Source organism: Pagrus pagrus (genome assembly GCF_965226575.1).
Source record: "Pagrus pagrus genome assembly, chromosome: 1".
Classification (NCBI taxonomy): domain Eukaryota; kingdom Metazoa; phylum Chordata; class Actinopteri; order Spariformes; family Sparidae; genus Pagrus; species Pagrus pagrus.
This window is the reverse complement of record NC_140185.1, coordinates 9,621,300-9,633,972: the sequence shown is the minus strand read 5'-3', so window position 1 is coordinate 9,633,972 and position 12,673 is coordinate 9,621,300. Positions and strand designations below refer to the sequence as shown.

The 12,673-nt window shown below is 39.3% G+C and overlaps 1 protein-coding gene across 1 annotated transcript in view; it reads right to left on the bottom strand.

Annotated features, from left to right (window-relative positions):
* LOC311249211 (synaptosomal-associated protein 25-A-like) overlaps window positions 1-12,673 on the bottom strand; it is a 37,553-nt gene that overhangs the window by 13,477 nt on the left and 11,403 nt on the right. Inside the window, exons 2-3 of the mRNA XM_084340083.1 lie at window positions 7,076-7,181; window positions 5,168-5,209 (exon numbers count right to left, since the gene is read on the bottom strand). Of these exons, the coding sequence (XP_084196209.1) occupies window positions 5,168-5,209; window positions 7,076-7,147 (114 nt within the window). The 5' untranslated portion in view covers window positions 7,148-7,181. The remainder of the gene's footprint in view (window positions 1-5,167; window positions 5,210-7,075; window positions 7,182-12,673) is intronic.

The following is a 12,673-nucleotide window of genomic DNA, read 5'->3' as shown; positions in this document are numbered from 1 at the left end:
TCCTGAACTACAGGACAGGATATCTGACCATGCCAACTGGCATAGTCCAATAGGATGACATCATATCTTTCTGCATGGCTAGTTAAACGTGCACACACATGCACACACACAGGTTTTTCACACTTTACTGTGATACAGTGAGTCACACAGTCTCCAGAAAGGACCTGATTAGTTTTTAGCAGTTTTGCCCAATATAGTTTTCCATCCAGGAAATGACCTTTCTTTGTTCTTCATTTCTATGATTAACAGCAGTGCTGACATAAAGTAGCCTATTTTGAAAACGTTAGTTTTAAGCACATTTACTTCAACTGATACGGTTGGAAGTAACGTTGTCTTCATGCTTTTTCTTAAACTGTGTTCTGCCTTAAAGATGAGGTAAATAAAGGCATTTAAAAAAACAAACAAACCTCAATTATGTCTGTACCAGTTACAATCATTGTAAACACAACCACTGTTACTTTGCACTGCATAAATAACCTTAAGAAAAGCTAAAGGGAATACAGGCTAAGCTAAGCTAATCAGCTGCTAGCATAGCTTCATATTTATCATAAAAAAATGTGCTTTGTGTTCCAATATTCTTATCTAATTCTCAGCAGGAAAGCAAACAACAAGACAACATTTCTTTAAAACTATAACAGCTGAAAAAACATCCCCTGGCCTGTGAGAAGCCACTTTGAATGCAAATCCACTTTTTTCTGTCATTAAAGAAAAACAGTTTTAAGACTCAAATGGCTGATTAAATGCTTTGCTATTGTCTGTACTTTCCTCATAGAGAACAGTGTGGTGGTTTCTAGTTTTACGACAGCCTGCATGTATATAATATTACGTCCATCTTGTGTAATATATTCTCTGACTTAAGGCCTGACGCTGCTGTGCAAATCAGATCTCCTGTTTCTTTGTTCCATAGAGGCATCGGATTTGGTCTTGATGTCCTTCACAGACTCCTCTCTAGCTCTGCATTTATCTTGCACACTCCTCATCTCATTCCTCGTCCGTCTTATGTTCATCTCTGTCTCACTTTCTTTTTTTCTTTTTTTTTTTCATTTCTATCTCTCTCACCCGCTGTCTTCACATTTCATTCTCGGCCCCCAAGTAGTTTCTCATTTCTGTTGCCTGCAGGCCTGGTGTGAAGATAACAGCTTTCATAAGAACTTCAATATCTCTTTTTATCAAGACCGATAAGATCTTTTCAGAAAAATGTATCAAATGTGTTGCACAATAAAGTTCAATTCATATCCAATTTGAGTATTCACTGCACCACATCTTTCCATAGCTGATTCACGATGTATTTTTTAATACTAGAAATGGTAACAATGTAAAATAAACAGACCTACAATAGGTCTGAGTTTTTTTATATACAATCTAAATAAGTGATGAATTCCAAATCACAGCACGCTATTTATTAAAATAAATTAAAATTGCCACCTTAAACACTTACTAATACTTAAATAAATAGTTTGACATTTTTAAAAAATAACATTTATTTGCTTTATTGCTCAGAGTTTAATAAGAAGTACAATATCACTCATATCCCTAACCTAAACCTAAGCCTGTGCAGGACAGCAAATATTCCCTATGTATTTCCCAAAATGTCAAACTTCAACGAACAAAATTGGACTTGTGTTTTTCCGTTTTCAAGCTTTAAACACACGGTATTTAATAACAGCAATAACAATAACGAAAGATGGCGTTTGTGAGGAGTTGTACTCTTCAGTATAAGTATAGTCCTGAGATGCTGGGTATCTCAGCATCTCCCACATGTCCTGCTATCTTACAAAATAAAGGTCATGTCGCACACGGGTCCACAGAATGAATTATGGGTGACATTTGCATGAGACAAGGACACATTACATCACTCACTGTGAGTGTTTCTATGTTCAGTCCACTTACTGTCATTGTTATACAGTCTTTTTGTTTATTGACATTAAAGTAATAAAAAGACTCATCCATGTTTCCAGGAAATAATGAACTCTTGTGTTTTATGGCTTTTATACAACAGTTATTATTACAATAATATATGTTTATTTTTTACGTACTATATATCCAAAGAAGTGTAAGGAGACATTCCCTGCAGCCACAGAGGTGGATATTAAAAAACTATATTAAGTATTGTATTATAATACCTTATACAACAGAAACACAGTGCCAGAATCACTAACACCACTCTACACTTAAAACTAAAACAAAGAAATAGGTTTTTGTTATTTGTTATGCAGGTTTATTAGATTTTTTGGGAAATTTGCATTTCTTCTGAATAGATTCCACTGTGTTCTCTCATGCATTTCAAATGATAATCCATGCATAATGATATTATAATACAGGTGCAAGATGTTAAAATTACACTATATGTTTTAGGCTGACGAGTTTAACCAGAGCAACTTACTGTGTACAAAGGTAGAAAACACTTTCATTTCTGGATCATCAACATTCAAAGAAACAGAATAAAGAGAGTAAGAATCAGAGCTGCAGTGCAATAACAGTGTGGGTGTCATCCTTAAAGGATCACGTAAGAGACAAGTTTCAGAAAATGACGGAAGGATTTAAGAGGGAAGAGGTGGATTATTCTACAAGATTATTTTTCTCATCATCGACTTTGTCTGTTTTGTTTTTATTAATTAAAACACTATAATTTTATGAATGTATGTAGAATTATTTTCACAAATCACAACAAGTGTAATTGCCCCCAACACAACAGAACATAAACCAGACGTTAAAGGGTTTCATCAAATTCATCTACAAAGCTATTTTTTCACTCAAGGATACATCTATCTATAAAGATAACACATCTGAAAATGGAATAAATTGTCATATTTATTGAGATAAATGTCCAACTACGTTCTGTAGTTTAATAATTGGAGTTTAGATGCTTCAATGAATATTGATGATGCTTTGCTTGACTTTCATTATTTCTGTCGCATGGCTTTTCTTTCAACAAGAAAGAATAATAAAAAAAAAATGATAATGATAATAATCAGGATATCAGGACAGAGAAAACGAAAAGCCATCACTGTCCTTAAATATTTTTCCAGCAGAAAACACGGTATCGAAACTAATTGAAGACACGTATTTTGAGAGTTTGTTATCTGACATGGTTTTAGCTCACTATCAGATCCGGACTGGCCTACAGTAAATGAGCAGGTATCGCTGCACAGATCTCAGAGAGATCCCCGGACCAGTGTCCTCCCTGCTCTCACTGCTCTCCACTTATTCCATTAGTTTAAGCGCACTATAAGCCCTTTAAACACCGAGGTCATGGACTACTTGCACGTGCTCACAGTTTACTGGAAGGACAGGTGCACTGTATGGTCTGACACAGAATCACTTTCAACACCAAATAAAAAAAAAAAATACTAAAATTACAGAGAATTAGAGGGTTTCATTCAGGTAACACTGATATTGTGGTGATAATAATAGACATAACCACTCTACTGTACAATATAAAGAGGCATGTTGACTCTCATCCATGCTGCCTTATTGCTTTATTGCAGTCTATATTGAGCCTATTTCTCTGGAGAGATGCTTAGTGAGAGAGATTAAGAGCATGTTGTCAACAAGAGAGGAGATGAGAAGCCAAAACATGACTCAGTCACTGTTTGTGTCTCTGTGTCTTTCACTGGTTTCAACTCAAGAACGACCGTCTGAGATCATCCCAAGGAAACCATGGGACATTGTGAAATCAGAGACCAACTGTTGGAACGAACAAATGGCATTCCCTTGGCATTAACTTCAAAGGTCAAACACTGCGCTACTGCCAGTGAAAAGGCTCGTCTGTCGAACAGGTCACTGTGTAGGTCAGCCGCAGGTCTCCCTGTCGCTCTCGGCTTTGTCTCATTAGGACATGGTAGCTGGTCCAGGGGGTTAGAACAAGGCCATGTGTGTGGAGCCAATAACAGGAGGGAGAGACCTGACACACACTCCAGTAACCAGTAACAAACAGCAAAACAAGCTTACAACTAAGTTAATGCTAACTTTCCTGGCATGCCAAAATGGTGTCAATTAGGGATAAGGAACACGCTACAGTTCAGCAGCTCTGGAACAAGCAAGTTGTCCTCAGACACTGTGGCAGTCAAGATTGTCTGGATCTACATGGAGCACAGAAACAAGCATGAGGATGAGTTGTTTATTAAGGCAATAGATAAGAAGAACATCTTCGCCTAACAGGAGAGCACCACATGCAGTGACAAACTCTTCGTCATGTCTCTGCAGAGCTCTTCCCCAACACACAACATCTTTTTACACAGAACATTTCTGGAGCTTCACAGGAAAAACAGCATTGCAGCATTCTGCTAAACAACTGAAGTTGATGGGGAATTGTTTTGAAATAGAAAAACACCTAAATGAAAATAACTGGCTCAATACAGCTTGTCTGGTGTAATCCAAGTGTGCGGAAGCCCCAAAATTAATTTGAACAGACTTTATTTATACACTTCTTTGTCGCAAAATCTTCACTGTAGCTGTTGAGCTAAAAGCGCTGGCATGCATCCCATCTGAAGCATGGCAAAAGTGTAAGATGATGCATCTTTTCAATTCATATTTGGGATCTCAGGGCTTCCAGGGAATTGGATTACGCCGGACGAGCTGTATGGAGCCATTTTAGTTTTTTAAATTTTGGTTGTTTTTTGCATTTGTAAAACAAGTCCCCATCTACTTCAGCTGTTTAGGAGAATGCTGCAACGCTATTTTGCTGTGAAGCTCCAGAAATGTTTTACAGACTATGAAAGCTCATCCAACTTTCCATCGGCATGGGATTGTGTAAATGACGAACCTACCTTTAATAGGATACAGGAGGTGTTTAACATTAATGTTTGAAGGCTCAGTTTGTTGATATGTTTACTCAAGTTAAGGGTCAAAAGTCAGCTGTCCAGGGGTTTTCTTGTTCCTGGATCAGCTGAGACTGTTCAACTCAACAACTCAACATAAAAAGCTCAAGTCCCTCCTCTTTAACAGTGCTGAGGTTGAGCAGGCAGACTGACAGCTTAACATACTGTGTACTAAAGAACTGATCTATGAGCTGATTGATCAGCTGAAAACCCTTGCTCAATAATCTCTAAAGCCATCCCAGGCTCCATCTTTATTAGCATGAGACGGGTGTTGGTAAATGTCAACAAGACAAACATAATGAGCAGGACCGGCCTTGTGATGTGTGTCATTGGATGATTGGACTCACCTCCTCGACAAGAGCCAGCATACGCCGAGTGCTCTCCAGAGACTGCAGGGAGGGAGAGAGAGAGGGATTAAATGATTAGCTGAGAGTCCACAAGAGAGTGAATGCAGGCACACCACACATCACCTGTTACTGTAAACGTCTCAATAAACATCACAGTGCATTAAGATAATATATAAAGGGTTTAAAAAGCACATTTGAAAGGTGGCCAAAGGAGAGAAAAAGACCAATATTCAAATGTGAAGAAAGACAGATTACAGAGACTCAGTCATATAATTAGCCTTGATTATTCTTCTCTCCTCTGATCCCAGGATTAATTATCTGATTTCTACCTTTTGTTTGCCAACTTTCTACCCTCTGCATGATCCCTCTGAGTCTCACCCATCTCTTAAATCAAAGACTTTTTCATTCCTAATCCTCATTTCACTCTTTCCTCCGTTGTTATCTCCTTGTCTCCAGCTTCTCCTCTGCCCCTCTGTTGCTCCCTCCATCCATCTATCCATCCAGCCCTACCTTCCTTATTTCTCCCTCCCTTCCCTCCCGTCACATCCATGGAGCCTTTTGGCCTTGCATTATCTCCTCATGAATGTTTAATAAGGCCATTTGAGCTCCTCCATTATTCTGCTGCACAGAATTATCTGCTCTTCCTGAGCTCCTCTCAACTCATTAAAAAGGGCAAAGTTCTGCCTTCCTTAAAAAAGTGCGGGCTTGATGAAAGAGACTTAGAGAACAAATTGCTAAAGCAAGGGAGGGTCACATTAAAACAGATGTGTCTGTCAGCCTGGAGGCTGTAGGAATACATTTGTGTCCTTCTGAGAACAGGTCATTTTGAAATGTCAGTTTTTATTTTCTTGCTTTCTGTTATGCCTCTCACTTCACCTATGAGTGCACAGTGAGTTACATACTTTTAAAAGTGTATTTACTATTTATTGACAAAAGCAGGTAACATAAACTGACTCTGAGGTTCTTAGCTGTGATGTTATGAAAATGTCCAAGAATACATGGGATACAACCTGCCTTTGTTTTTTTTGGGATTGGGCTGGCAAATCACTGTTCAAAATGTTCATCATGTATGAGATGATTGTAGTATATGACATACTGTAATTTCTATGGAAATAAGGTTTGCATTTGTGTTGAATGATGTATGTGCAGAGTTTGACACTAGAAAGCTGTGCTCCCATTCATCTGCTGAAGGTGTAACTTTTCTCTGTGCTTATTGAAAATCTCGTTTATGAGGCGGGTCTATGAGCATGGTTTGTGATATCACATAGTTAGGCAGCCAAACCTGGTATATATTCAGCGTACACAAGTGTGATGTGGAAACTTGAAGCCTTGAGTGCACATACACTGAGAATGGACTTTACAGTAAAGGAGACATATTCTGCCCAGCATTTAAACTTAAGCAATATTTGCACATTCATATACTCATGAATCTTTAATAAGTGAGAAGGAAGGAGCTATTTTAAGGAACTGAATGTGGTAATTATAGTTTTTCCTCAAAAATCATGTCAGACATACAGAGATTTTTTTTGGATGTCTTAATACTTGATGTTGGAAGGGATCCTTTATAATGACCTTAATTACAATATAAAGAGTGTATATATAATGTGATGAATGTCATCAAAGTACACAGTTACTAGCCAACAAACAAATGCTGTTAGATTTATAAGTTATACTTTAAACTCTAGCAGCCACTTCAACAAGGAATCACATGGAAACATTTGGCTGGAGCAGCCACTGTGAGTTGCAGACTAAATTACATATTTTAAGCCCTTGGGAAATACTATTCTGTAAACACAATGTGATATATTATCTTTCTTTCCAATATCAGAGTAGATAACATCAGTGTTTGTGTGTGCAAAAGCATGTTTATCCAGGTGTACACAAGTGTGTATATGTCCTCTACTGTACCTCATCAGCTATCTGGTCTGCACGTGTCTGCAGGTCAGCCAGCTCATTGCGCATGTCTGATTCGTCCGCCATGATGACTGTTGAACTTTGACCTCAAACAGAAAGACTGGGAGAGAGAGAGAAGGAGAGGGGGAGTAAATCAACAATACTGCAAAACAGTGCAAGGAAGAATATATTTTGGGGCATTAGCTGGTGTTCAGGCTGAAAACAGCCCTATTTCTGTCAGCACATGAAGTCAAAACGATGTATTCACGCATGATCCTTCAATATAGTGGCTATTAGTGATGACTGGAGAGGTTCAATTTTCAAACAAATGAAATTATTCAAATTATCTTTGTGGCTTTTTTTGCCCCCATTGTTTGTTGGAGAGGTTGTTTTGTAATAGGCTCAATCATTCTTAATAGCAGGCAGCTATGGTCAAAGAGTCCTTCAGCACTACAGTGGAGAGGTTTTAACAGCAGACTTGACCCATTTCCGAACCCTGAAGTTAACACTCATCCAAGTAGGAATTATGGCTGAATCCAGAGAAAGTTCTCTGAGTTCCTTTAAAGGTTATTAGAAAAGTTCCTGCAGTTAAAGCAGGTCAATATTCATGTGTGAAAGCGTTTGTCATAACTGCACAGTCACTGCCAACAACTCAGAAAAAGACCATCAACACAAGATATGAAACAATGTTCTCTCATTTTGGGATTAAAAAGTGCACCAGTTGACTGAGCCAAATGAAAGACAGAATTCTTACCTCATGAGCACAAGTGATGCATAATTTATTGTTTAAAACACTGTTGGTAAATAGGTTCTGCTTTTGTTTACAGCCCCAGTCACACACGCAACCAATCGTGTGCATGCACACCCACAAACACACTGTCCACATAATGAAACATTGCTGCTGTGCACACCCCGAGCTCAAACCTCCACCCCACTGACCCTGAATATTTCCTCCTCAGGCATCGACATGGGAGGAGCTCCATCACTCTCACGGCTTGAAGAAAAAGTATCAGGACGGAGACAGGGGTCTATTTTTGCTCCTCTGACGCGCTGCCAGACAGTATTTCATATAGCCACACACAGTAGAGCTGGAGGTATGGTCCATGAAAAATGTATGTGGCTGTTACTCTACGGGCTGACACAGCTACAGCTGCTGCTGCTGCTGGTCGGGGGGAAGGAGACGAGGGCTGAGAAGAATTAAGCCTTTAATGAGGCAAATAATCTGATCTAGTCCAATCACATCTCATTTGTATGTCTGATGCGTTTTTGTTTCTATTGCACAAATCATATTGAAGGATTTTTGTTCTAATGTGGCTCGTTGCTGATATAAATGTAACTACCCGGCAGCTTTCAGCTCGGGGATCATTAAAGCTTTATGTAATGTAATCTACTGCAATGTACAGTGCTGCGATGGGACCGAGGGACCGCTGTGTTTTGGACTGATTCAGGCGCTGTGGTTGGAGGAGACTGTTTTATTAATCTGTCACAAAAAAAAACAAAAAAAAAAAAAAAAATCTCCTAATGGATCAAAGTGGAGCATTCATGTGTTACAAAAGCAGAGTTATTATTGGCTTACTTTGCTGTGGTATATTTTGAGTTACACAAGTGTTAAAGTCATAAATGGTCATTTGATACAGTTAAATTACTCTCTGGTAAAATATCAAAAACAGCTGGGGAATTTTATTGATGTACCACATTTTGGGACCTAAAAAGTTAGTTTTCAGCTTGAGGCTGTAAGAGGCACCCATCAATCAGTCCCTGTCAGTGTGTCTCTAAGGTAAACAGACACAAGGTCAGTTAAAGTCACAGCTGGATGTTTGATAAAGTATCTCCTCGTTCTGCCCCGCCTTCTGTCTGTATGTCTGTCTCTGCCTCCATCCCGGCGGAGTCGTCAGGCCGGTTAATAATTGAACATGTGCCGGGAAGAGAGATGGAGGGGAAAAAAAACAGCCTTTTCAAAGTGCTTCTCTCCTTCTTTCATGCCCTCTCTCTCTCTCTGTTTTTGTCTGCTATGCCTGGTACACAGTTACACTTTAAAATATTTATGTTGACATTTAACATTTTAGCCATTCAGCTGACACTGCAATCCAGAGCTCCTTAAAATGAGTGCAACAGCAGCGTGAGCTTTAGTTAATATATCAGCTGCCATACAGGTGAGCCATACAGAGGAGGTGAGGCTTTAGAAAAATGCGGATGAACTGAACAGAAATCCACCATGTCTTAGGATGGACAAGAAACGGTTCCTCTTATGATTCCACCAGCCAAATATGACTTTTGATAAGAACTGCCAAGATACAAGAAAACTTCAGTCATGTTCATTTTGGACACACTGTCTGAAAAGAGTCAGGTTATTAATGAATCTCTCTGCTCCACCATAGAAAATGGATATAAAGTTCAAAATGGCAGCAGACCAACACTGATCATCACTTCATGTCCGCTTGTTAACAGCGTTGGCGTGGTTGTAATGTCAGCAAAAAAAAGCAAAAGCACTGATGGCAGGGAAGCATGTTCCATAATGATATATAAAAAAAGACTGTGCTCTTCACATACTGTAATGAAACATGTCACTGTGCATTTACAAGAGCAACAATAACTGCACTGCATACTGTGACATCTCACTCAGTCAATAACATTCAGTCCTGTTCTCACATGCTCTGTCTTCTGTTCCTGATGCTCCTCACTACATTCATCTTCCCACTGTAATGTTCTGTTGTGTTATTGATCTGCCAGTGATTGCTTATCTCCTTGCAGTGGAGCTGCTTCCTGTTAACACACACAAGGCACAGCTGTGTCTTCTCATTTCTCATTTCCTTTTATATTGACAGCGACCACTCTCTCTTTCGTTGTCTTTGTCACTTATTCTCAATCTATCACAATTATCAAATTCTCTCAACGACTCATCTTTTAACCAATTTGTGCTCATTTTGCTTTGACAATTAAATGTTTTGAACACCGTACTTTAAATAAATCATTCACCTTACACAACATCTATTTTGGGCGTCGTTTGTGACGCTGTGAAGTCTTCATGATGCAACACTCCCTCCATTTCTGTCACTACCTCCTCTAACACTCTCACTTTGAGTTACGCTTTGTCTAAAAGAACATAGATTCACCCCACTGGACACCAATTTAACGCTAGTTTAGTTGCAGTTTAGCAGATATACTATGCTTATTGGACTGATAAACATCTGATATATATTACTACTAATAAATCAGGTTAAATTCCTGAAGCAAGACATGAGCTTGGTCCCAAATCCTTACTATATACTAAATCTGAGCAGGGTCTGAGTACGTAATGTGTTCACAATGGAAAAGTGACGGTAAGTAAATTAAAAACAGTCAGTTGTTTTCAGTTCATAGACACTATTCTCCCACAATGCAATGCACAAAGGATATGGAGGAGCTGCTCATAGCAGGAAGACATGTAAACACATTTTGAGGTTGGTGAAACAGCTCAATGAAACATTTTGATGTCCATATGTGAAGTTTGGTCAGCAGTGACACTCCAGAGTCACCTGTTAGTATCACATGGTTAAGTATGTTGATCATGCTAGCAGCTCTGTGAGGTGATATTTAGGTACAGAAGTACTAGCTAATGCTTATTGTCCGCATCCAAACATGCTCAAAATGACAATGCTAACACACCGATGCTATAATTTTTACCATGCTCACTTTCTTAGTTATGTATGCTAGCCTTTGCTAATTAGAACTAAACATGGAGTACAGATGAGGTTGATTGTACTAAGTTTGCCAGGTATTTGGTCACAAATAAAGCAATATTGGACAAGTTAAAACAGTGACACTAGTTAAAAAGTATAGGACCTCTTAGTAGTTACAGGGGAACATGTCAAACGTTTAGGCAATCCATCCAGTTTTTCAAGACATCTCAGCCTGGCCCAAAGTGGTGGACAGACTGACCAATAAACATTTTTAGACATTCAGATAACCTCTACTGTCCTGTAAACACAGGAAGATTAGCACACAAAGTCAGAAGTCAAATTCTGTTGCCTCACTTAAAGAGTTACTGTAATAAAAACAAATGATGTGCTCATGTTAGCTCAGCTAGCTCCTCTCAGCTACAACTGGGCTTTGAAGTAAAGATCATTATCACCTCTTTTGCTGGTGACAAATAAAAAATAAAAAAGTATTGTTTTTTCTCTTTCTAATCAGTCTAATGAAAGTTTCACATCACACTTTAATCCAAGCAATTCATCTCTTCCCTCCGACAGTCTTTATATCTCTCCTCCTCCTCTGTCCATCCACCTCACTCTGACATTCACTTCCTCTTTAACATGCTTAACATGTTTCATAGACAGACAGAAACACACACACGTTACAGTCGAGCTGACATGACACAAGGTCCTGCCGTCCCCATCCCCCACCTGCAGCCCTGCTGGCTGTCACTCGTCTCGGCTGACGGCTGCTGTAAGGCCTGGACTGCCAGGCTCAGGCCGTGGAGAGATTAAAGTCAGCAGGGAAAGAGGATTTACTCTCCACTGTTTTCTCTCACACACACTCTCTCCTCTAACTCTATCTCCTCTCACTTGCTTTCTTTGTTTCACTTCATCTCCTTTCCAAGCCCAGGTAATAATCTATCCCATTTACCTCGAAATTTACCTCAATGCCTCATCTGTAGTTAACTGTTACAACAAAGCAACACTTCAGTTTCCAGCTGAACACTTTACAGCTGCTGAAATCATCTGGCTCACAGGAGGTGAGGTTTTCTGCACCGGTATTACACCTGGATAGTCAGAATAAGAAGCCATTACGGTTGAAATTTTGCCACCCACAGAAAACAGAAAAAAGATCATTACATCAACAAGATGAGGACAAAGGACATAAATATCTTGATAACAGTCACAAGTGATGTCTGTAAGTACAGAGCAAAAATACCACAGCAATGAGTGCTTCTCATCAAAGACTAAATTAGCAACAAATTAAAGCGTGATGGGAGAACATTGATTTAAATGGAGACATGAAAAGGGCACCAATGAATTATTGATCAGAATATTAATGGCATTAATCCAAAAAGTTAAAGGGAGATGTGTAAACAGGATGAGAGGAGGTTTGGAAAGAGCAAGGACATGCCAAACCGGTAGGAACCTGAACACAGCAGCATATTCCCCATTTAAAAGTCTTTCAATGGACATTCTTGTCTGTCTCTGTTTGCCTACATCCTCGGCCACGTCCATCAACACATCTTCTCCTTCCTACAAAGCCATCTAGTGCCAGCACACCACACAGGCTACCACCTCATGTCATGTTAATGTGATTTGAACTAGGTGTGTTTGCTTCATAGCTTGTGTATGAATACATCGCAGCATAACAGAGCTGCGTACAGTTATGGCTCAGAGCTCCAGAAGAGGGACTGGATTAGCACTGTCATAGGCTGACATGATTAACACAAAGCTACACAGCCCCAATTGTGGAGGAATCCAACAAAAAGCTATTTCAGGCAACAAAGAAAAAATCCTGTCGAGGCATACAAATGGAAAATTCCACTCTGAGAACACAAAAAACAGTTGAAAGTACAGCACGCCTTTGTGTGAACAAGGGACTGCGAGAGCTGTCAGTGATTGTTGGGAAGTCACTGTTTTCACCAGCAGGTTAAAA